Consider the following 23,691-nt stretch of genomic DNA (forward strand, 5'->3'; position numbering starts at 1 on the left):
TTAAAAGGTAATTGATCAATTTCTCACATGGAATAGCTCTTACTTTCAGAACAAGATGACTTAGAAAGTTTTAAATAAAGGTAAAAAAGTATGGCAAGCATGTGAAGGCACAGAAGAAAGTTTTTGTTTCTGCTCATTTTCAGCCTGTAATCGAACCTACAAAACGCCAGATGCTCCAGACCCAACCAGTTTATTATGCCAGATTTATTAAAGCTTTTAAACAGTACAACAGTTTTCAGCTGTGCTAACATAATTGCAAAAGAAACGATAGTCATCATTATTAAAATGAAGGTAGTTAATGTGGAACATTTCTAGAACTTTGAAAGTTTTCAAGTGCAGTGCAAAACCATCAAGCGCTTATGATGAAAACGGGGCCTCATGGAGGCACCACACACAGGAAAGGAAGACTCAGAGTAACTGCTGCAGAGAATAAGTTCATTAGAGTTAACCTCAGAAATTGTAGCTCAAATAAATGCTTCAGAGAGGTTAAGTAACAGACCATCTCAACATGAACTGTGTCAGGTGGAGAAGAATAGGTTCAGGTGAATTGCGTAAAGAAACCACCACTAAAGGACACCAATAAGAGGAAGAGACTCTGCTTGGGCTAAGAAACATGAGCAATGGTTAAATATATGTAACGCCGTGGTTTGTGGAGAAAGGAACGGATGATTCTCCGCAGGGTTCACCGGACGCATGGAGAGGAGGTGATGGGTGGAGATGTTGGTGAAGTGTAAGTGATTTGTGTAGAGATAATGGTACATTTAATGAAAAATATCGGTTGGTAGTGGGATATCATTTGTTTTTAACAGGACAATGACAAAAACAAACCTCCAGGCGGTGTGTAAGGGCGTTATTTGACCAAGAAGGAGAGTGATGGAGTGCTGCATCAGATGACGTGGCCTCCACAATCACCTGACCTCAACCCAACTGAAATGGTTTAGGATGAGTTGGATCGCAGAGGGAAGGAAAGAGCTAACAACGGTAGCATCTGTGGGAACCCAAGATGGAGAAAGATTCCAGGTAATGTTGGCTGAGAGAATGCCAAGAGTGTGCAAAGCTGCTCATCAAAGCAAATGGTGGCTATTTAAAGATTCTGAAACATTAAATCTATTTTGATTTGTAAACTTCTGACTAATTATATGCATTATTTCATAGTTTTGATGTTTTAATTGTAGAAAATAGTAAAAATAAAGAGAACCCCTTGAATGAGTTGGTGTGTCCTAAATTTGTATGGTGTGTATTTTGATCAGTAATGTGACCTTGATAATCTCCAGCATTAGACAGACCCTGTTTAGAAACGAACACGATGTACTGTTTAGTAGTGGGATGTTTTTTTAGAAGATAATCTAGTCTTTCTAAATTCACCTCTCATCTCCCTCATGTAGATATAATGAGTGCTTAAATGAGAAGAAATCTTAGGATAACCCTATAAACTAAAGACTACTGTAATGCTATTGGTAGATGCTTGGGAATGATGTGGTGGAATAAATTTATTTAAAGTGTAATGTGTTAACGTGTGAGGCATTATTAAATACAACTTTAATATTCCATCTCCACTACTTTTCCCTCTCCCTTTTCTGTCAGACATAGACGAGTGTGTTGAGAACAACATATTTGTGGGGGAACGGGAATCGAAATATGGGCAGCATGTGCAAGGGTCACAAGGATTAGTAGTATGGCAACAGACAAACCCAGTGTGAGGGAGAGACACATTTCTTTGGTGTTGTTGTGTTGGGTTTTGTCTAAATACTTACCTTTGTCTGTCTTCCAGTGTACTGGCCGACTACTGAACCACCATAAGTTTTATTTACAGGCAAAACCGAATGGATACTGGTGCAGTGTCCGGCTGGATTTACTAACTTTAGCAAAAACCAAACAAGTGTTAGGTGTGAGACAAGCACCAGTCACCTGTGTCATGATGTACTCCTTATCATGCACAGGTCTGTAAGCATAGTACTGTAGAAGGATTGAGATAATTCATGTTTTTATTGAGTTGTGGACCAGCATGAAACACAGCCGGGACAGGTGCCCCCCAGACTGAAACAGGCTTTGACAGTTTCTTGTTCTGAGAAAAACAGTAGGTGTTGAGCAACTCTATGATGTCTGGACTACAAGATAGTTATGACTGGAGATGTGCTTTTGACAGTAAGTCAAAACACACAAACACAAACAAGTATATAACCTTGTCTCTTTTATTATTACTGGTTAATACCACTGATGTTCTTCAACTGGGCCTCCAGTCCAAGGTACGAGTAGCAGTGAAGTGACTAAGTTACTGAGGAAGATTGAAATCTCTCTGATGAACGTCAGGTGCAGAGACCAACACACAGAACAGACAGACTCAGAGTATGCTGACCAATATTTACATTTAGACACACAAGGACCACAGGACCACAATCTGAGACAATGATCATAAGAGAAAAAAATAGATTGTGTAACGTTAAAATATAAGTAATGCAATATTGTGTTTTTCAGTAATGGTGATTCCTGGTTGATGTTGATTTTGTCAATATTTTGAAAAACAGAGACTGAGATTATGGTGAGGAGAGAAAGACTCCACCGAAGGACCAGTCAGTCTGACCAACGAGAACATCCTCAACTTAACACCAATTAATTGAGAGAAAAGAGACAACTACATTTGATTAGCATTTAACAGATGCCTGATCAGAGCATAGATAGGATTATTTTAAGATAGTAGGGGTGAACCACATATCACAGGCATAGAAAGTACATTTTTATAATGTACTATCAGTAGATTCAGACTAGAAGAGGGTGGGGTGGGGAAAAGGAAGTGGGTTTAGTGTTTTAGATTTTTGTTATTTAAAACAAGGGGGGGTGAGGTGAGGAGGAGGATTATTTAAGTTACTGTTGAAGAGGTAGGGTTTAGATGTTTTTCGGAAGATGGGCAGGTCTACTGTCCTAGCTTTAGGTGGAAGCTGAGGTGGCAGAACGGAGTGGCAGAACGGGAGTGCAGTTTGGGGTGTAGGGTTTGAGCATAGCCTAAAGGTAGGGAGGGAGTCTTGTTGTAGGAAAGACCATGGTTTTGGGTGGATGAAGTGATTGAAGCCTGTGGAGTGTGGGGAAAAGGGGGTGACATGAGAGAACTTGGGAAGGTGAAAAATGGGTTACGTCTGGATAAGTTGCAGGGGCTTGATTGCACAAGTGGTGAGGAGCCTCCAGCGAGTTGCAGAAGTCAGACGGGAGAAGACAAGTGCCTTGATAAGGACCTGCGCTGCTTCCTGTGTGAGGTAGGGTTGTACCTACGGATGTTGTAGAGCATGAACCCGCAGGAGCGGGTCACTGCTTTGATGTTTGCAGAGAACGACAGGGTGGTCAGGGTCATGCCAAGTTTATATTTTGATGTTGCTCACCCTTTAGTTTTCTGATGAAATGTTCAATATGTAAATTAATTTCTACAATTTATAGTTGGTTTGAGGTTTTTAAGTCATTGACATTTGGAGCTATTTGAATGTTAACATCATCCCATGTACATTGTGCAATTTACAGATGGTCCCTAACTAGCCCCATATGGAAATCCAAAGTTAATCCAAATTTACCAAGGCAAGATTGGGTCGGGTACAGCAGCACCCGAATGATGATTACTTGTGTGCTGCCAGCCGTGGGCAGGTGGGCAGTATTGAACAGCTGTGGAGACCGCTGAGGGGAGAATGGCCCAAAAATGGGTGGAATGGAGTAAACGGAATGGCACAAAATTAATTTATGTTGTGATGCAGTAGTCACGACCACAATCTCACAAAACTCAGTTAAAGACTGACTTTATGACAAATTATCCTATTTTCAATTGGTAGTCAATTTTGACACTGAAGAATACGTTTTGGACTCATATCAATACCACACATGCTGTTTTCTAAATGAGAAGTTGGTTTTTAGGGTGGTTGCTGTTTAAAGAGAAAGAATTTGCTAGTTAAGATGAGCTATTTTTACTTCGCTGTCCTTACCACGTGGTGATGTTACCAAATCATTATTTAGAATTAAAGCCAAGCTGACATTTGACATTAACTCACCGCCTGTCAGAGAGCATGGGAGCAATTATATATCTCCTGATTCTGGGTCAGTAAATGTTCAGCTTTTTATTTGACCAACATATCATCACTGAGTCTGTTTAAAAGCTATATATTATATGTATGTGTGCAGTTCAACCTTTCTTTTTGTCTTCATTTAGCGCTTCTCAAGGACTATGGTCATGGAGAGCCACAGGAAGGTGGGGCTGAAGTTAAGGGATTTTTTGTTATGAAATTTGTGATGATGATAAAGACTGAATGTGAAGGTTTTAGACTTCATTTTTGTAAATGATTGTATTGTTAGGTTGATCAGTAATATTCACCTATATCAGCAATTTATACATAGTTCATTTGTTCATTCTCCAGCATTAACCAGACCTTGCTCAAGAACATTAAAACCATTCACTTTAAGGGGGGTCTTTAATCAGAAAAAATATGTATTTATTGTGACTTAAATGTGATCTGTCATAACTTCAAACATTGTTTTCTCTGATGTATAGAGCTTTGAACTAATACTCTTATGGCTACCTTTGAGTTTGAGAGTGAATCGTATGTAAGCAGGACTAGCCAAAACCAGTGCTTTTAAAAGGACATGTAACGACATCTACACGTGTCATAACATTCTTTTGTATATGCGGTGTCATTTAGATATCGACGAGTGTAGTAACAACTCACTCATCTGTGGGGACAATTCAGCTTGCTTCAACACTATCATGTGCTTTCACCCATGGAATTAGCTGTTAGGAGGTCAAAGGTTGAGGGGGTGGGATGACCTGAAATATTCTAATTTTACAAAATGTTATGCTGTTTTCAAATGAAACACAATACCTTGCTCCTGTTAAAGCTTTTAGAATTTATGTATTTTTTAGGTATTGCTGTGTATGTTTTTCTGGGTTTATTGACTTCTGGTGCCACTCAACAATGCTTGGGTAAGAATTCTGTCTTTAGTATCATCCTTATAATCAGACTCTCACCCTCATCTCTCCATCTCCACTTCATCCTCACCACACGCTTTCTCTTTCAGACATAGACGAGTGTGTTGAATCCCCAGATATTTGTGGGAATTGGGGAACCTGTCGTAACACGGGTTGTAGCTACATGTGCTTGTGTCCCAATGGATTTAGGAACTCTGGTGACAGACAAACTTCGTGTGTAGGTGAGAGAAACACAATTCTTCTTGAGTCTTCTGACTTTCCCATCCAATGCTGTCTTATTTTGACTGACCCAAGATATTCTGTTTCAAATTGTATTTACACCATGTGTAACAGGCTTCACTGTGCCTGCTTTACTGTCCCTGGCTCAAACTAATTATCCTCTGATTAATAAACACACATAACTGTCTGCTTGACAACACACACGCTTTCTCTTTCAGAGAAAGACAAGTGTGTTGAGTCCCCAGATATTTGTGGGAAATGGGGAACCTGTCTTAATCAGGTGGGTAGTTACATGTGCCAGTGTCCCAATGGATTTAGGAACTCTGGTGACAGACAAACTTCTTGTGTAGGTGAGAGAAACATAATTCTTCTTGAGTCTTCTGACTGTCCCATCCAATGCTGTCTTATTTTGACTGACCCAAAATATTCTCTTTCAAACTTTATTTACTCTTTGTGTAACAGGCTTCACTGTGCCTGCTTTACTGTCCCTGGCTCAAACTAATTATCCTCTGATTAACAAACACACATAACTGTCTGCTTGACAAAACACTAGCCAGCTGCACCACCGAAAAGGTACCATTTTGGTGATGCAGTGTGAAACATTTTAAACTCTCTTACACTTGGACTCATCAACATTATTTAGATATCAACGAGTGTATAGACATTCTCCCCGTCTGTGGGGGACAATTGAACATGCGTCAACACCACAGGCTGTTTAATACTGTGTCTTCCTGGGTTTAGATTAGAGCCTGAGAATATCACTGGTAAAATGTTTGTGTGTGACGTCCTTTCCTTGTCATCCCACACTTTCATCCTCTCTCCTTAATTCTCTTCCTCTTTCAGACATTGACGAGTGTAATACAGACGGAGTATGTGGAAAGAGGGGCATCTGTCAAAACCTGATTGGCAGTTACTGGTGCGAGTGTCCTGCTGGATTTACTAACTTTGGCAAAAACCAAAATAAGTGTGTAGGTGAGAGACAAGCAGCATTCCACCTGTCGTCCATGATGTATTCCTTTATCATGCACAGGTCTGTACATAGTGTACTGTAGAAGGGTATTGAGATAATGTCTCCATGTTTTTACTTTAGAGCTTAATTGTGACCAGTACGAAACACAGCCTGGACAGGTAAAGCTTTACTTTAGAAATATTACATTATTAATTGAGTAAAGGGTATTTTTCCTTGATCTTGAAATGTTTTTATGCATTTTCCTCCCAGACTCTACCAGGCTTTGACAGTTTCTTGTCTCTGTTGAGAAACAACTGTTTGGTGTTGAACAACTCTACGTTGTCTGGACCTACAAGACCGCTGCCAACTGGAGATGTGCTTTTGACAGTAAGTCACCACACAGAAACACACATGCAAACGCACACACACACACGTACAAAACCCTTATGCTCTCTTCTCTAGTTACTGGTTAATACCACTGATGTTCTTCAACTGGACCTCCAGTCCAATGGTCACCGTAGTAGCAGTGAAGTGACTAAGTTACTGAAGACCATTGGAAATCTCGATCAGACTGATCGCTCCACTGCTGACCGAGAACGTGACCAGGATAGAGACCAACCACACAGGTAACACACACACACACTGAGCACATATTTACAATGGGGTGGCAGGTAGCCTAGTGGTGAGAACGTTGGACCAGTAACCGGAAGGTTGCTGGATTGAATCCCCAAGCTGACAAGGTAAAAATCTGTCATTCTGCCCCTGAGCAAGGCAGTTAACCCATTGTTCCATGGGCGCCCGAATATGTGGATGTCGATTTAAGGCAGCCGCCCACACCGCTCTGATTCAGAGGGGTTGGGTTAAATGCAGAAGACACAATTCAGTTGAATACATTCAGTTGGACAACAGACTAGGTATCCCCCTTTGCCATTTACTGACCACCTCGCAGGTACTGCAATCTGAGCACCATACTGATAATAAACGGAGCACTAACAAGCACATTAGATTGTGTCAATGTTAAAATATAAGTAATGCAATATTGTGTTCTTTCAGTAATGGTGTTTTCTGGTCTGTGTTGATTTTGTCAATATTTTTGAAAAACAGACGTTGAGATTCTGGTGAGGAGAGACAAGACTCACCTAAAGGACCAGTCAGCCTGACCAATGAGAACACTCAACTTGACACCACCTGGGAGACGGTGATTGGAGATTACCAGAATTACCAAGGTAGCCGCAGTCCTACTGTACCAATCATCTGCTCCAAATATTATTAAAGGCATACATTGAGATATTGTGAGTTGTACATGTTTTTGTATCAGGCCTTATGTTTTCTTGTGTTGTTTTTTATGTGCAGGGTTTGCGTTTGTCGTTCTGCTCAGCTATAAGAATCTGGATAGTCTGAAGGACACCACTTCTCGTCAGAACCTGCAGCTCATGTCCAGTGCTTTGACGGTGTCCGTTAGCAACTCCAACACAACAAACCTGCCCCAACTGATTAATCTCACCTTCAATCACCTGCAGGTAACACTTGTCTCTACTTAATAGTTTCTGACTGTCAGTAAAACATGTTTTTCATTGATATATTTTCCATTAAGTCAAATTCTTTCCTGAAATTACTGAGTCTAAATGGAATTGACCCCAACCCATATACACTGTATCCTAGTCCAGTGATGTTGACCCCACCTGTGTTTATTGGTCGGATGAGAATGGACCGGGGGTGTGGTCTGAGCTGGGTTGCACCTCAGTGATGTCAAACTCCAACCAAACTGTGTGCTCCTGCAGCCATCTCAGCACATTCGCTCTGCTGAAGGGAATCCATCAGAAAAAGGTAATGAGAACACTAACCAGTTTTCCATCTAACCTTTTTATGCGAGTAAAGTACATGTCGGATGAAAAATGTCATGACAGGCCTGATGGAAACAGAAAATGTTTTGGAAAACTTTCTAAATGTCAAGAAAACAAAATAAGCTAGACAAGGTGGGATGTTTTTGTGTCGGTAAAAATAATTATGCAAGAAATGTCAGTGGAAACGCTTTTATGGCCAAATATTGATGTAATAACCATCATATTGAAGTAAACTTGGAGTCAAGCTATGACGGGTGTGGTCCTCCCACTACGACTTGTCGGGAAAGCATGCAGTTTATTAGGCAACAGATTTTACCGCAAAGGGTATTTTTTATCTGCACTATGTCATCAAGCACAGCCTTTTATCCGCAACAAGTCAATTTGATGAAACACATCTCGTGGGAAAATGTACATATTGTTTTAATGCAGATTTTAGAGTATTCCCATGTAAATCTGTCACCAAATCGATGGAAACCTACTGTAGCTAGTATAGCACATCTGAAGGGGGAGAAAATATATTCCCAGATATGTGTGTCAGAGACTTCCTTTGATTAATCTGAAAATGTTCATGTTTTAAAATAGTAAATGTAAGTGTTTGATGCATTTGTCACATTATTTAGGGGAGTTTGATGCTTGTTGAGTGCTTAAGTGCTGATGTTGTTTTGGAGGCTCAGCTGTGTGTTTGACATGTTCATACTGTCTAGTCGGTGTGTGTCTGATGCTTGTTATTCCTCGTTGGCAGGGAACCGGGCAGCTGTCGTTGGTGATGTGGGGGGTGTGTTTGTGGCACTGACCTGTGTGGTCCTGTCCCTGATCACAACCCTGTGGTGTCGCTTTGTCAGCCGCAAACGCCGTGGAGGAAACCGGCTGAAACAGGATGTACAACTCCATAGAAAATAAGACATGGATTTTAACTATTTGTGTTCTAAGAAAAGCTTTACTTGGAATGAATTTGTAACGTTGTCTCTTGGCTTGCAAGGACATCCACATGCCAGCATTTTTTATTTAAGTAGTATAAAAATGTATCAAACAAACAAAAATATAAGAACACAACTTTATGTTAATAGATATACAATATCTCATGTATATAACTCTTATCAGTTCTGGAGTGTAACAGATGAGCTCTCATCTCTATGGCAACATACATAAATGCTTTTACTCTTAAACATGGTGTGTAATTTGTAGAGATGAGAATAGTGGTATATCCACTCAACGCTGCATTTGACCAGTATTATGCCACTTGGTTGTTGTTGTAACTGAGTTATTTTAAGTGAAAGTAATATTTTTCCTGTTTATTTTAGTGCTTGAGAAGGTATTTAATTCCAAAAATCATCTCGCTATTATTTCCTCCATTCTGATATAAATATCTAAATATGAGTTGTCCGTTTCTTCAAAAATAAAGCACGACATCATCCTGAAAGGACAATGAATTTGATCATTGCTCACCCAAAACATTGCTTTTTTTTGCCTCTCATTAGGCCGACAGAACTGCCCACATGGTGTAAAGACTTCCAAACTGACTTAAAGGCCCAATGCAGTCAAGAACATGATTTCCTGAGTTTTATGTATATTTAAACACTTTGAGGTTGGAATAAGACTGTGAAATTGTGGACATTATGATAATGCCCTTTTAGTGTAAGAGCTGTTTGAAATGTCAGCCTGTTTTGGTATGATGGAGTTTTGGCTTGCTGGTGACATCACCAGGCAGTAAATTAGTTAATAGAGCAATAAGAAAGAGCGTTCCAAACATGGGCTGTATCATAAAATTCCCCATCCCCCAAAAATAAGCTTTTTGGTCTTAATTTAAGGTTAGGGTTAGGCATATGGTTAGTGTTAGGTTTCAAATCAGATTTTAATTAAGATGAGACGTTTTAGAAATAAGCGGGGCTTATGACTTTGTGGCTGTAGTAACTAGTGACGACAAGTGCACAGAGAGAGATAGCTTTGTCAGGAAGACTTCGCGTTTTGTGTCAGCCAGACTAGAGAATGTATGTCTGCCCTGAAATTTACTGTTGATCATCATGAAGGAACATAGTGTGAGTGATATTAATATCGTAAATCTAAAGTCTCCCACCATTTGATCATAGTTGCGTCTTAATTTTCCAACAGGCTGTTTATCACACAAATGCATTTGCCATCATTATCATGACTTTGATATCTCTCATTAGCTCTTGAAACTTCTCTCTTCATTGGTTAATCGACCTACCTTTTGAGCTAACATAAATTTAGATAATGTAGCCTTTCAATGTATTAGGATGCTTCGGCTATGGAGGGAGAATTCGTCAGGAAAATGATTGATTTCATGGACAAATAGTCCCACCACCACTTGAAGAAAAACCCAGAAACCCTCTTCATTTGTGTAATCACAAAGACACACTAACTGTTAAGCATTCAATCCCCTTCCCTGTCAATGCTGATAGAGCAAGTGAGAATGTGAAAGTTACGGGAAATGCTGCTGCAGTGACTTTTAAAATTTGCATAAAGGTCAGACATCTTCAAAAGAAATCAAGAGACATTTTGAAAAGGAGAGAAAAAGATAAGTAGCAGTGCTTCAGAGTGAAATATGGATTCTAAATCTACTTTTGGTAAGGCAGCTGGTTTATGTGGCCCTGTTGATAAGAGTCTATACTGTGCATGTTGGTGTTTTAGATCAATGTGTCCTCTTATGTCTGATCTTGGAGACAGACCCTCTACACTAGAGTCTAATTCAGGGATGGAACTCATGGACGTGGTCTAAGCAAAACTAGACAAATCAACCTGATGTGAATGGTCTTCTCATGCTACCCAGTCAGTTCCTCTTTGTTTTTGACTTAAAATATTTTTCCGTTGCTAGTTATGGGGAAATATTTTTACTTCCCTGCGCTAACCACATCCGTGAGGTCCCCAAAATATTCTTTAGAACTAAAACCAAGCTGACATGTGACATTAACTGACCAGCTGTCAGAGATCATGGGAGCTATTCTATTTCTACTGATTGTGGGTCGGTCAATTTTCTGCTTTTTATTTGACCAACACATCATCTTTGAAATGTCCTTGTTTTTAATGGAATATCTACATAGGCGTACAGATGCCCATTATCAGCAACCATCATTCCTGTGTTGCAATGGCACATTGTGTTAGCTAATCCAAGTTTATAATTTTAAAAGGCTAATTGATCAATTTCTCACATGGAATAGCCTTAATTTCTCAGAACAAGAATAGACTGACAAGTTTCAGAAGAAAGTTCTTTGTTTCTGCCCATTTTCAGCCTGTAATCGAACCCACAAAACACTGACGCTCCAGGACCTCAACTAGTTTATAGGAGGCCAGTTTTATTGCTTCTTTAATCAGTACAACAGTTTTCAGCTGTGCTAACATAATTGCAAAAGAAACGACAGTCCATCATTACTTTAAGACATGAAGGTCAGTCAATGTGGAACATTTCTAGAACTTTGAAAGTTTCTTCAAGTGCAGTCGCTAAAACCATCAAGCGCTATGATGAAACTGGTTCTCATGAGGACTGCCACAGGAAAGGAAGACCCAGAGTTACCTCTGCTGCAGAGGATAAGTTCATTAGAGTTACCACCCTTAGAAATTGCAGCCCGAATAAATGCTTCAGAGAGTTCAAGTAACAGACACATCTCAACATGAACTGTTCAGAGGAGACTGCGTAAATTATTTTTATTTATTTATTTATAACAAGTTCTCATTTACATCTGCTACCTGGCCAAGATAAATCAAAGCAGTTCGACACATACAACAACACAGAGTTACACATGGAGTAAAACAAACATACAGTCAATAATACAGTAGATAAATAAGTCTATATACAATGTGAGCAAATGAGGTGAGATAAGCGAGGTAAAGGCAAAAAAGGCCATGGTGGCAAAGTAAATACAATATAGCAAGTAAAACACTGGAATGGTTGATTTGTAGTGGAAGAAAGTGCAAAGTAGAAATAGAAATAATGGGGTGCAAAGGAGCAAAATAAATAAATAAATACAGTAGGGGAAGAGGTAGTTGTTTGGGCTAGATTATAGATGGGCTATGTACAGGTGCAGTGATCTGTGAGCTGCTCTGACAGCTGGTGCTTAAAGCTAGTGAGGGAGATAAGTGTTTCCAGTTTCAGAGATTTTTGTAGTTCGTTCCTGTAGTAACTTGACAAGGAAAGCCCACACGCATTTCTATATTACTTTCCTTTACTTTCAACCCAATAACTAAAAGGTGTACAGCCAGGTACAAACGGTACAAATATAACAGAACTATATAGGCCACTCAACCGGTGGTAGAATCACATTGCACAGAACTCACTCTTAGTGATGACATCATCAAAGGGGAAAAGTCACGGTCAATGCCAATAATAACCATGTAATTATTTATATAGTGTCCACACTATAACACTTCTCCCCCTCAATTTAAATCCCCCCTTAAGGAAAACATAAGGTTAACCACATCAGTGTTTTCTTTCTTTACTACACAACACTGTAGAACTTCTGCTGGTGTTACTGTAAATGTAAACAAAACAACAACAAAAACAATGACAGTCCTTATTTCTTTTCAACTATGTCTGCTGCTCCAAACAAACACTAACACCACATCTCAGTCTCAACTACAGAGTTAGTCTTTCAGGAGGCTTGTGACTACGGTGTGATCTGCACAGTACTCCTGGTGTGCTACGAGACACAGGTAAGGCGATCCCAGTGGAGCTGGGTCTGAGGGCACAGGAGCGGGTTGGGTGTTTGTGAGAGAATGTCCATCACCCTCTGCTGGAACCACTGAATGCCCCTGTTCCTCAGATGCTGTTTCCTGTGTGATTTCAACTTGTATACTACCACCCACAGCTGTTCCGTCTGAAAACATGGTCTTGTCTTTGTCATAGCGCAGGCGGAGGTGGTCCTGGTGTCTGCGCATGACTCGACCATCAGTCAGTTTGACCACAAAGGAGACGGGACCACTCTGACTCAGAATGATACCTGGCAACCAGTGTTGGCTGCTTGTGAAGTTGCGGATGTAGACAGTGTCATTGGGTTTTAATTGTCTCTCCCTTGCGTGGTGGTCATGTCTCTCTTTTGTTTCTCCTGCTTCCGTTCCACTCGTGCTCTGATGTTCGGACGCAGTAGATCCAGGTGAGCTTTTTGGCTTTCTGCCCATTAACATCACCGCTGGAGCCTGTCCTGTTGTTGTTTGTGGCGTGATGCGGTACTGGAACAAGAACCGAGAGAGCTTAGTTGTGATGGTTCCCCCAGTCATCCTTTTGAGCCCCTCTTTCAGTGTCTGCACAGCCCGCTCCGCTAAGCCGTTTGAGGCCGGGTGAAACGGGGCGCTGCGGACATGGCGGATCCCGTTTCTCCGCATGAATTCTTGGAACAAGTCACAGGTAAACGTTGTTGCGTTGTCGGACACCAGAGAGTCCGGCAGACCATGGGTTGCAAACACCTGCCGAAGCTTTCGATGGTTGTGGTCGCTGTGATGTTGCTCATGATGTGCACCTCCAGCCACTTGGAGTGTGCGTCCACCATAACAAGGAACATGTGACCCATGAAAGGGCCTGCAAAGTCTATGTGCAGCCTGGACCATGGGCGGTCAGGCCACTCCCACAGATGTAGTGGCGCGGGCGGCGCCATCTTCTGGTTGATCTGGCACTCAGGACATGATTTAACTTTGTCTTCTACCTCCTGATCCATGTTAGGCCACCAGATGTAAGATCTGACTAAACTTTTCATCCGGGAGGCACCCGCGTGAGCCTCATGGACCTCATCCATGACTTGTGCACGGCCAGGGGTGGAACAACCACTCTGGACCCCCAGAGTATGCAGCCATCCTGCACACTCAGCTCAGTTTTGCGCTTTGCATAAGGTCTTAGTCCATCATCCTCTATGACAGGAGGCCAACCCTGCATCAGGAATCTTTTCACTTGGGACAGGATAGGATCCCGGTCTGTCCACTGTTTGATCTGTTTGGCATTCACAGGTGAGTTTGACAATCTCTCCATTAGGAAAATTGTCTCGGTAGGCACCACAGTTGTGGCAGGCATCTCTGGTAGCGGGAGATGGCTGAGCGCGTCTGCGTTTGCATTGTCCTTCCCCGCTCTATACACTATCGTGTACTGGTAAGCTGACAGTGTCAGGGCCCAGCGCTGTAACCTTGCTGAAGCCATGGGCGGAATGCATCTTGATTCACTAAAAAGGCTCATCAATGGTTTGTGGTCAGTGCATATGGTGAAATGACGACCGTAGAGGTACTGATGGAAGCGTTTCACAGCAAAGACTATGGCCAGACCTTATTTGTCTAACTGTGAATAACCCTTATCAGCACTCGTCAGCATACGTGATGCGAATCCAATGGGTCTCTCTGACCCATCCGATGAGAGAGTACTGCCCCGACGCCATAGGATGAGGCGTCACATGACAGGATGATCTCTTTGTCTTGGTCAAAATGAACCAGAAGTTGTGCTGATTGTAGTAGTGCTTTCACTTCCTTGAAAGCTTTCTCTTGTGCTGGCCCCCACTTCCATTTACAGTCTTTGTGGAGCAACTGATAAAGTGGAGCCAACACTGTTGACAGCTCAGGGAGGAACTTACCATAGTAGTTCACCATGCCCAGGAACGACCTGAGCTCTGACCCATTCTTGGGGTTTGGAGCATCCTTGATTGCCCTGACTTTGTCCTCCACAGGACACAGACCCTGCGCTGTGATCTTGTGACCTAAGTATGTCACACTCTGTACTTGGAATGTGCACTTGCTACGCTTCAGGTGCAGCCCAGCCTCCGAGAATCTCTTTAACACGTGGTCCAGATGGTGGAGGTGCTCCTCCTCCGTCTCTCCTGTAACCAGGATGTCATCCAGGTACACTGCTACATGAGGGATCCCCTGCAGCAAATTGTCCATTGTCCTCTGGAAAATGGCTGGGCTGGACGCCACTCCGAAAACCAAGCGATTGTACCTGAACAAGCCTTTGTGCGTGTTCACTGTAACATACTCTTTTGAGTCCTCGTCCAGGAGGAGCTGTTGGTAGGCGTGACTCATGTCAAGCTTTGAGAACGTCTTGCCTCCTGCCAGTGTCACGAACAAGTCCTCCACCTGCGGCAGCGGGTAAGCGTCTAGCTTAGAGGCCCTGTTGATGGTGAGTTTGTAGTCCTCACATATACGCACCGTGCATTCACTTTTCAGAACAGGAACGATAGGAACTGCCCAGCGGGAGAAATGAATGGGAGTAATGACGTTTGCTTCCTGCAGCCGCTCCAACTCATCTTCCACTTTATTTTTCATGGCGTAAGGCACTGTCCTGGGCTTGAAAAAGCGAGGCTCGGCCTGAGGATCCATGAACAGCTTAACTGCAGTGCCCTGCAGTGTGCCCAGTTCATCTTTGAAAATCTCTGGGTACTTTTGAATGACATCCTCAGTCACTCGGGTGTGTTTTATCTCACCCCAGTTCAGTTGTATTTTGTTTAGCCAGTCACGCCCTAGTAAACTAGGCCCATTCCCTTTCACCACCAGGAGCCGTGCTCTCGCTTCCTGGCTGTTGTATGCAATGTCCACCTCTAGAGCCCCCAGCAATGGTATGGTCTCCCGGTGTACGTACGCAGTCTGATCCCTGCCGGTGTGAGGGCAGAAACCTGTCTTGAGCCCCATCTTCGTTTGTAGGTCTCCTCACTTATGACAGAGGCCCCCGTGTCAACCTCCATCCTCATCTGCTTTCCATCTACCTCCACTGTAGCATAGATAGGCTCTGCCCGCGGCTCCCTCACATTAAACATGTTGTAGGAACAATGCTCTTCCTCCTCCTCTGTGCTCTCTAGGTGGTGCGCTGCTGACTGAGGCTTTGGTGCTGTGAACTTGCCCAGCCCAGTCCGCCCACCCTCTGGCTTGCTCCTAGGACCCCTGCATTTTTTGCTAAATGTCCCTTTTTGTTGCAATTGTGACAGACAGTCTCCATGAACTTACAGTTGTTACCATAATGTGCCCCTCCACATCTGAAATATTCCACTGCTTTTCCCCTTTTTCCTGCCACCTCTTTTGTCACCTGATGCACTGCACAACTTTCACTGTTGGCCTTTTGAATTTTTTTCACATTACTAGCGGCCATCTCCATCCCTTGAGATAGTTCCAATGCTCTCTTGAAAGTCAGTGTGGCTTCCCCCAGCAACCGGCGCTGTATGCTGTCCTCATTAATGCCACAGACTAATCTGTCACGGAGCATGTCCTCTAACATAGCCCCAAACTCACAATGTTCCGAGAGTTCACGTAATCCAGCAACAAAGTTAGCAACAGACTGAACATGGCAGTTAAACTTGAACCTCTGGACAATCACTGAAGGCTTTGGATTGTGGTGAGTCTGAACGAGAGCAACTAGATCCCCAAAAGGAATTTCTCCCGGTCTCCGTGGTGTAGCCAAATTCCTCATTAGCTTGTAGGTTTTAGCCCCACACACACTCAAGAGAATAGAGCGCTGTTTAGCCTCATCTGTGATTCCATTTGCCAAGAAAAAGTGTCCCAACCTTTCCACATATTCCGTCCAGTCCTCGTTCTCTTCCACAAACTCAGTGATAGTCCCAAACATTGCCATTATAACGCCAACTTGTCCTTGATCCCCGTTAGCGATTTTCACTTGCTGCTGATTTTCCCCGTCTGCGTTTCCGTCCAGCGGCACCTGCTCTCCGTTGCTCATTAAGCTAGCTAGCTAACTGACTACCTCCACTGTTTCTTAGCTAGCTAGCCTCTTGACGGTCGCCTAGGATAGGGGGCGCTACAGCGATTTTTGAAACAAATTAGTGCCCATTTTAAACGGCCTCCTACTCAAACTCTGAAGCTAGGATATGCATATAATTAATACTTGTGGATAGAAAACACCCTAAAGTTTCTAAAACTGTTTGAATGGTGTCTGTGAGTATAACAGAACTCATATGGCAGTCAAAACCCCGAGACAGATCGTAACAGGATGTGGAATTCTGAATTGCGGACTCAACTTCATCACTTTGCCTATAAATCACACCGTGAGCTATGGTTCATTGAGCACTTCCTATTGCTTCCACTAGATGTCCCCAGTCTTTACAAAGTGGTTTGAGCCTTCTACTGTGAAAACTGACAGAATGAGAGTCTGTGGAAAGTGGTCACATGGAGAGGGCCATCACCATTATGACGCCGGCGCCCCTGGCTACCCTCCCATTTCGAAACGTTTAGAAAGACAATGCAACCGTCCCCCTTGAATCTTATTGGAGCTCTGGTTGAAAAAGGCCCTAAAGATTTATGTTATACAACGTTTGACATGTTTGAACGAACTTAAATTAAAAAAAAATGCATTTTGTTGAGAGAGAAGTCCCGCGGCCGACGGTACTTTTGGAGCAGCCTTCAGAACGCGCTAACAACAACAAGCTATTGGGACATAAAGGATAAACTTTTTCGAACGAAAATACATTTGTTGTGGACCAGGGATTACTGGAAGTGCCTTCTGATGAAGATAATCAAAGGTAAGGGATTATTGACAATAGTATACAAGAGTAGATTTGATATGCGATTGTTCCAAGATGGCGCTGACCTGTAACGGTAGCCTATTTTTATGAGTATCGCATCCCCTTTTATCGCAAAGTGTGATTACCCAGTAAAGTTATTTTTAAATCTGGCATTACAGGTGCTTTCAAGAGATGTTAATCTATAAATCTTAGAATGACAATATTACATTTTAAAAATGTTTTCGAATAGTAATTTAGTAAATTGTAGCGCTGTTTCACCGGATGCATTTGAGGGAAAATAGTTAGTCAACGTCACGTGCCGATGTAAAATGCTGTTTTTATATATAAATATGAACTTTTTCGAACAAAAGAATGCATGTATTGTGTAACATGATGTCCTAGGAGTGTCATCTGATGAAGATTGTCAAAGGTTAGTGCTGTATTTAGCTGTTTTTTGGTTATTTGTGATGCATGTGGTTGGTCGGGAAAATGGCTATGTGGCTACTTTTACGATATACTCCTCTAACATAATCTAATGTTTTGCTTTTGCTGTAAAGCCTTTTTTGAAATCGGACAACGTGAAATCGGACAACGATTCAGGAGAGGTGTATCTATAAAACGATATACAATAGTCCTATATTTGAAAAAAATTAATAATAATTTTGTAAAGAAAATGGCGATAGGATTTTTCGCTGGATGTTGATCCCGCATACGGGACGGAGCCCGTCCAGAGGCTAGCACTTCGCCCTGTACAAGTTGATAAAGTTTTATCCTCGTCGCCAAAAAGGTGTAGTAACTTGACAAGGAAAGCCCACACGCATTTCTATATTACTTTCCTTTACTTTCAACCCAATAACTAAAAGGTGTACAGCCAGGTACAAACGGTACAAATATAACAGAACTATATAGCCCACTCAACCGGTGGTAGAATCACATTGCACAGAACTCACTCTTAGTGATGACATCATCAAAGGGGAAAAGTCACGGTCAATGCCAATAATAACCATGTAATTATTTATATAGTGTCCACACTATAACAGTTCCAGTCATTGGCAGCAGAGAACTGGAAGGAGAGACGGCCAAAGGAGGAATTGGCTTTGAGAGATATACCTGCAGGAGCGCGTGCTACAGGTGGGTGCTGCTAAGGTGACCAGTGAGCTGAGATAAGGGGGGGACTTTACCTAGCAGGGTCTTGTAGATGACCTGGAGCCAGTTGGTTTGGCGACGAGTATGAAGCAAGGGCCAGCCAACGAGAGCATACAGGTCGCAGTGGTGGGTAGTATATGGGGCTTTGGTGACAAAACGGATGTCACTGTGATAGACTGCATCCAATTTGTTGAGTAGGGTGTTGGAGGCTATTTTGTAAATGACATCGCCGAAGTCCAGGATCGGTAGGATAGTCAGTTTTACGAGGGTATGTTTGGCAGCATGAGTGAAGGATGCTTTGTTGCGAAATAGGAAGCCAATTCTAGATTTAACTTTGGATTGGAGATGTTTGATGTGAGTCTGGAAGGAGAGCTTATAGTCTAACCAGACACCTAGGTATTTGTAGTTGTCCACATATTCTAAGTAAGAACCGTCCAGAGTAGTGATGCTGGATGGGCGGGCAGGTGCGGGCAGCGATCGGTTGAAGAGCATGCATTTAGTTTTACTTGTATTTAAGAGTAGTTGGAGGCCACGGAAGGAGAGTTGTATGGCATTGAAGCTCGTCTGGAGGGTTGTTAACACTGTGTCCAAAGAAGGGGCCAGAAGTATACAGAATGGTGTCGTCTGCGTAGAGGTGGATCAGAGACTCACCAGCAGCAAGAGCGACATCATTGATGTATACAGAGAAAAGAGTTGGCCCAAGAATTGAACCCTGTGGCACCCCCATAGAGACGACCAGAGGCCCGGACAACAGGCCCTCCGATTTGACACATTGAACTCTATCAGAGAAGTAGTTGGTGAACCAGGCAAGCCAATCATTTGAGAAACCAAGGCTACTGAGTCTGCCGATGAGGATGTGGTGATTGACAGAGTCGAAAGCCTTGGCCAGGTCAATGAATACGGCAGCACAGTATTGTTTCTTATCGATGGTGGTTACGATATTGTTTAGGACCTTGAGCGTGGCTGAGGTGCACCCATGACCAGCTCTGAAACCAGATTGCATAACGGAGAAGGTGCGGTGGGATTCGAAATGGTTGGTAATTTGTTTGTTGACTTGGCTTTCGAAGACCTTAGAAAGGCAGGGTAGGATAGATATAGGTCTGTAGCAGTTTGCGTCAAGAGTGTCCCCTCCTTTGAAGAGGGGGATGACAGCAGCTGCTTTCCAATCTTTTGGAATCTCAGACGACACGAAGGGAGGTTGAACAGGCTAATAGGGGTTGCAACGATTTCGGCAGCTAATTTTAGAAAGAAAGGGTCCAGATTGTCTAGCCCGGCTGATTTGTAGGGGTCCAGATTTTGCAGCTCTTTCAGAACATCAGCTGACTGGATTTGGGAGAAGGAGAAATGGGGAAGGCTTGGGCGAGTAGCTGTGGGGGGTGCAGTGCTGTTCACCGCGGTAGGGGTAGCCAGGTGGAAAGCATGGCCAGCCGTAGAAAAATGCTTATTGAAATTCTCAATTATAGTGGATTTATCGGAGGTGACAGAGTTTCCTATCCTCAGTGCAGTGGGCAGCTGGGAGGAGGTGTTCTTATTCTCCATGGACTTTACAGTGTCCCAGAACTTTTTTGAGTTTGTGTTGCAGGAAGCAAATTTCTGCATGAAAAAGCTAGCCTTGGCTTTTCTAACTGCCTGTGTATATTGGTTTCTAACTTCCCTGAAAAGTTGCATATCACGGGCTGTTCGATGCTAATTGTCACGACACCAGACGGATGGTGGCGCCCCTCCTCGGCCGGGCGGAGCTCGGTGGTCGTCGTCGCCGGCCTACTAGCTGCCATCGATCCTTTTTGTTTCACTTTCTGTTGGTTAGGTCTAGGTAGGCACGCACCTGTTTTGGGTTAGTCATTAGTAGGGGGGTTATTTAGTTTAGCGTAGGATGTCTGTGTTTCTGCGTGATTGTGTTTTCTTGTCCGGTTTATGTGCTTGAGGAACGTGTGCTGGTTTTCCTCTGCCTGTGGTTGGTTTCGTTGTGTACACCACCGCAGAAGTATTTAAGGGCTGCGCCCCTATATTTTTGGCGACCACATCCATTTTCTTGAATAAAGAAGTGTGGTCAAGAATTCTCTGTCTCCTGCGCCTGACTCAACCTCTCCTGCTCTTTTGAGCCAGCCCATGACACTAATGCAGAATGCCACAGGATGTTTTTGTGTTGGTTAAGGGCAGTCAGGTCTGGAGAGAACCAAGGGCTATATCTGTTCCTGGTTCTAAATTTCTTGAATGGGGCATGCTTATTTAAGATGGTGAGGAAGGCTTTTTTTTAACCTGTTAGGGCTAGGGGGCAGTATTGACACGGCTGGATAAAAAACGTACCCGATTTAATCTGGTTACTACTCCTGCCCAGTAACTAGAATATGCATATAATTATTGGCTTTGGATAGAAAACACCCTAAAGTTTCTAAAACTGTTTTAATGGTGTCTGTGAGTATAACAGAACTCATATGGCAGGCAAAAACCTGAGAAGATTTCATGCAGGAAGTGGCCTGTCTGACAAGGTGTCGTTCTTCTTGTCTCTGTTTATTGAAGAGTGAGGATCTTAGCTGTAACGTGACACTTCCTACGGCTGCCATAGGCTCTCAGAAGGCAGGCTCTGGCTGAAAAAAAGTAGCGCGTTTGGGTAGTGGCTGGTTACAGTACTGTGAGACTCAGGCTCGTGCCCGCGTCGACCGAAAGCTTTGTTTTCTTTCCTCTGTTTAGCTAAATGGAGATTCCCAGTCGGAATATTATCGCTTTTTTACGAGAAAAATTGCATAAAAATGGATTTTAAACAGCGGTTGACATGCTTCGAAGTACGGTAATGGAATATTTAGATTTTTTTGTCACGAATTGCGCCATGCGCGCGACCCTGATTTACCATTTCGGATAGTTTCTGGAACGCATCGAACAAAACGCCGCTATTCGGATATAACGATGGATTATTTTGGACCAAACCAACATTTGTTTTTGAAGTAGCAGTCCTGGGAGTGCATTCTGATGAAGACAACAAAAGTTAATCAAACTTTTGTAAAAGTAAATCTGATTTTGGTGAAGGCTAAACTTGCCGGGTGTCTAAATAGCTAGCCCGTGATGGCTGGGCTATGTACTTAGAATATTGCAAAATGTGCTTTCACCAAAAAGCTATTTTAAAATCGGACATATCGAGTGCATAGAGGAGTTCTGTATCTATAATTCTTAAAATAATTGTTATGCTTTTTTGTGAACGTTTATCGTGAGTAATTTAGTAAATTGTTAGTAAATTCCCCGGAAGTTTGCGGGGGTATGCTAGTTCTGAACGTCACATGCCAATGTAAAAAGCTGGTTTTTGATATAAATATGAACTTGATTGAACAAGACATGCATGTATTGTATAACATAATGTCCTAGGGTTGTCATCTGATGAAGATCATCAAAGGTTAGTGCTGCATTTAGCTGTGGTTTGGGTTTTGTGACATTATATGCTAGCTTGAAAAATGGGTGTCTGATTATTTCTGGCTGGGTACTCTGCTGACATAATCTAATGTTTTGCTTTCGTTGTAAAGCCTTTTTGAAATCGGACAGTGTGGTTAGATTAACGAGAGTCTTGTCTTTAAATAGCTGTAAAATAGTCATATGTTTGAGAAATTGAAGTAATAGCATTTCTAAGGTATTTGAAAATCGCGCCACTGGATTAGACTGGCTGTTGCGTAGGTGGGACGAATTCGTCCCGCCTAGCCCAGAGAGGTTAAATAACCAGGCATCCTCTACTGACGGGATGAGGTCAATATCCTTCCATGATACCCGGGCCAGGTCAATTAGAATGGTTTGCTCGCTGAAACGTTTCAGGGAGCGTTTGGCAGTGATGAGTGAAGGTTGTTTGACCGCTGACCCATTACAGATGCAGGCAATGAGGCAGTGATCGCTGAGATCTTGGTTGAAAACAGCAGAGGTGTATTTAGAGGGCAAGTTGGTTAGGATGAATCAGGCCTTCATGGTCGAATTGCTGCAAAGAAACCACTACTAAAGGACACCAATAAGAGGAAGAGACTTGCTTGGGCTAAGAAACACGAGCAATGGTCATTAGACCGGTGAAAATCTGTCCTTTGGTCTGATGAGTCCAAATTTGAGATATATGGTTCCAACCGCCGTGGCTTTGTGAGACGAGAGCAGGTGAACGGATGATCTCCACATGTGTGGTTCCCACCGTGAAGCATGGAGGAGGAGGTATGATGGTGTGGAGGTGCTTTGCTGGTGACACTGTCAGTGATTTATGTAGAATTCAAGGTACACTTAAACAGCATGACTACCACAGCATTCTGCAGCGATACGCCATCCCGTCTGGTTTGTGCTTAGTGGGACTATCATTTGTTTTTCCACAGGACAATGACCCAAAAACAAACCTCCAGGCTGTGTAAGGGCTATTTGACCAAGAAGGAGAGTGATGGAGTGCTGCATCAGATGACTTGGCCTCCACAATCACCTGACCTCAACCCAATTGAAATGGTTTAGGATGAGTTGACCGCAGAGTGAAGGAAAGCAGCCACCAAGTGGTCAGCATATGTGGGAACTCCAAGACTGCCAGAAAAGCATTCCAGGTAAAGCTGGTTGAGAGAATGCCAAGAGTGTGCAAAGCTGTCATCAAGGCAAATGGTGGCTACTTTGAAGAATCTAACACATGAAATCTTGGTTACTACATGATTCCATATGTATTATTTCATAGTTTTGATGTCTTCACTATTGTAGAAAATAGTAAAAATAAAGAAAACCCCTTGAATGAGTAGGTGTGTCCTAACTTTGGACTGGTGCTGTACTTTGATCAGTAATGTTGACCTTTGATAATCTCCAGCATTAAACAGACCCTGTTTAGGAACGTTCAACACTATGTACTGTTTAGTAGTGGGATGTTTTTTCAGAAGATAATCTAGTCTTTCTAAATTCACCTCTCATCTCCCTCATGTAGATATAATCAGTGCTTAAATGAGAAGAACATCTGTAGGCTATTCACCTTGTATCAACACCGTTGAAAGCTACTACTGTCAATGCTATTCTGGCTTCAGATCGCTTGGCTTTGAATCATGTGGTGGTCAATACAATCTTATTTAAAGTGTGACTGTGTTAACGTGTGAGGGATTATCACCCTCTCTTTGTCAACATACAATCTTTAATCATCTTTCCATATCCACTACTTTTCCCTTCTCC

The 23,691-nt window shown here is 42.7% G+C and overlaps 1 protein-coding gene and 1 pseudogene across 2 annotated transcripts; one reads left to right on the forward strand and one right to left on the reverse strand.

Moving 5' to 3' along the window:
* The first annotated feature begins 3,965 nt into the window (after positions 1-3,965).
* Positions 3,966-9,389, forward strand: LOC106597035 (latent-transforming growth factor beta-binding protein 3). 2 transcript variants are annotated; one of them, XM_045713534.1, is made up of 13 exons: positions 3,966-4,071; positions 4,184-4,222; positions 4,892-4,951; positions 5,047-5,178; positions 5,395-5,526; positions 6,020-6,148; positions 6,267-6,304; positions 6,396-6,512; positions 6,588-6,751; positions 7,230-7,351; positions 7,479-7,645; positions 7,788-7,952; positions 8,712-9,389. In XM_045713534.1, exons 1-10 carry the CDS (start codon positions 4,041-4,043, stop codon positions 7,234-7,236), a joined length of 849 nt encoding a protein of 282 aa, XP_045569490.1. In that variant the 5' UTR covers positions 3,966-4,040; the 3' UTR covers positions 7,237-7,351; positions 7,479-7,645; positions 7,788-7,952; positions 8,712-9,389. The 2 variants fall into 2 exon arrangements, with proteins under 2 accessions (XP_045569490.1, XP_045569491.1); XM_045713535.1 differs by lacking the exons at positions 5,047-5,178; positions 5,395-5,526 and having other exon boundaries at positions 3,975-4,071.
* A 3,111-nt stretch (positions 9,390-12,500) lies between these two features.
* LOC123738814 (uncharacterized protein K02A2.6-like) lies at positions 12,501-16,168 on the reverse strand (annotated as a pseudogene).
* Between the last annotated feature and the right edge of the window lie 7,523 nt (positions 16,169-23,691).

The sequence above is a fragment of the Salmo salar genome, unplaced genomic scaffold (genome assembly GCF_905237065.1).
Source record: "Salmo salar unplaced genomic scaffold, Ssal_v3.1, whole genome shotgun sequence".
Taxonomy (NCBI): domain Eukaryota; kingdom Metazoa; phylum Chordata; class Actinopteri; order Salmoniformes; family Salmonidae; genus Salmo; species Salmo salar.

What these genes read in the sequence shown, in the direction of transcription:
- LOC106597035 (XM_045713534.1), top strand. Translation starts at nt 4,041, where the DNA reads ATGGGAGCAATTATATATCTCCTGATTCTGG. An exon ending in TCATGGAGAGCCACAGGAAG is followed by an intron (nt 4,223 to 4,891) that starts GTGGGGCTGAAG and finishes TGTATTTTTTAG; the next exon opens with GTATTGCTGTGTATGTTTTT. An exon ending in CAGACAAACTTCGTGTGTAG is followed by an intron (nt 5,179 to 5,394) that starts GTGAGAGAAACA and finishes TTTCTCTTTCAG; the next exon opens with AGAAAGACAAGTGTGTTGAG.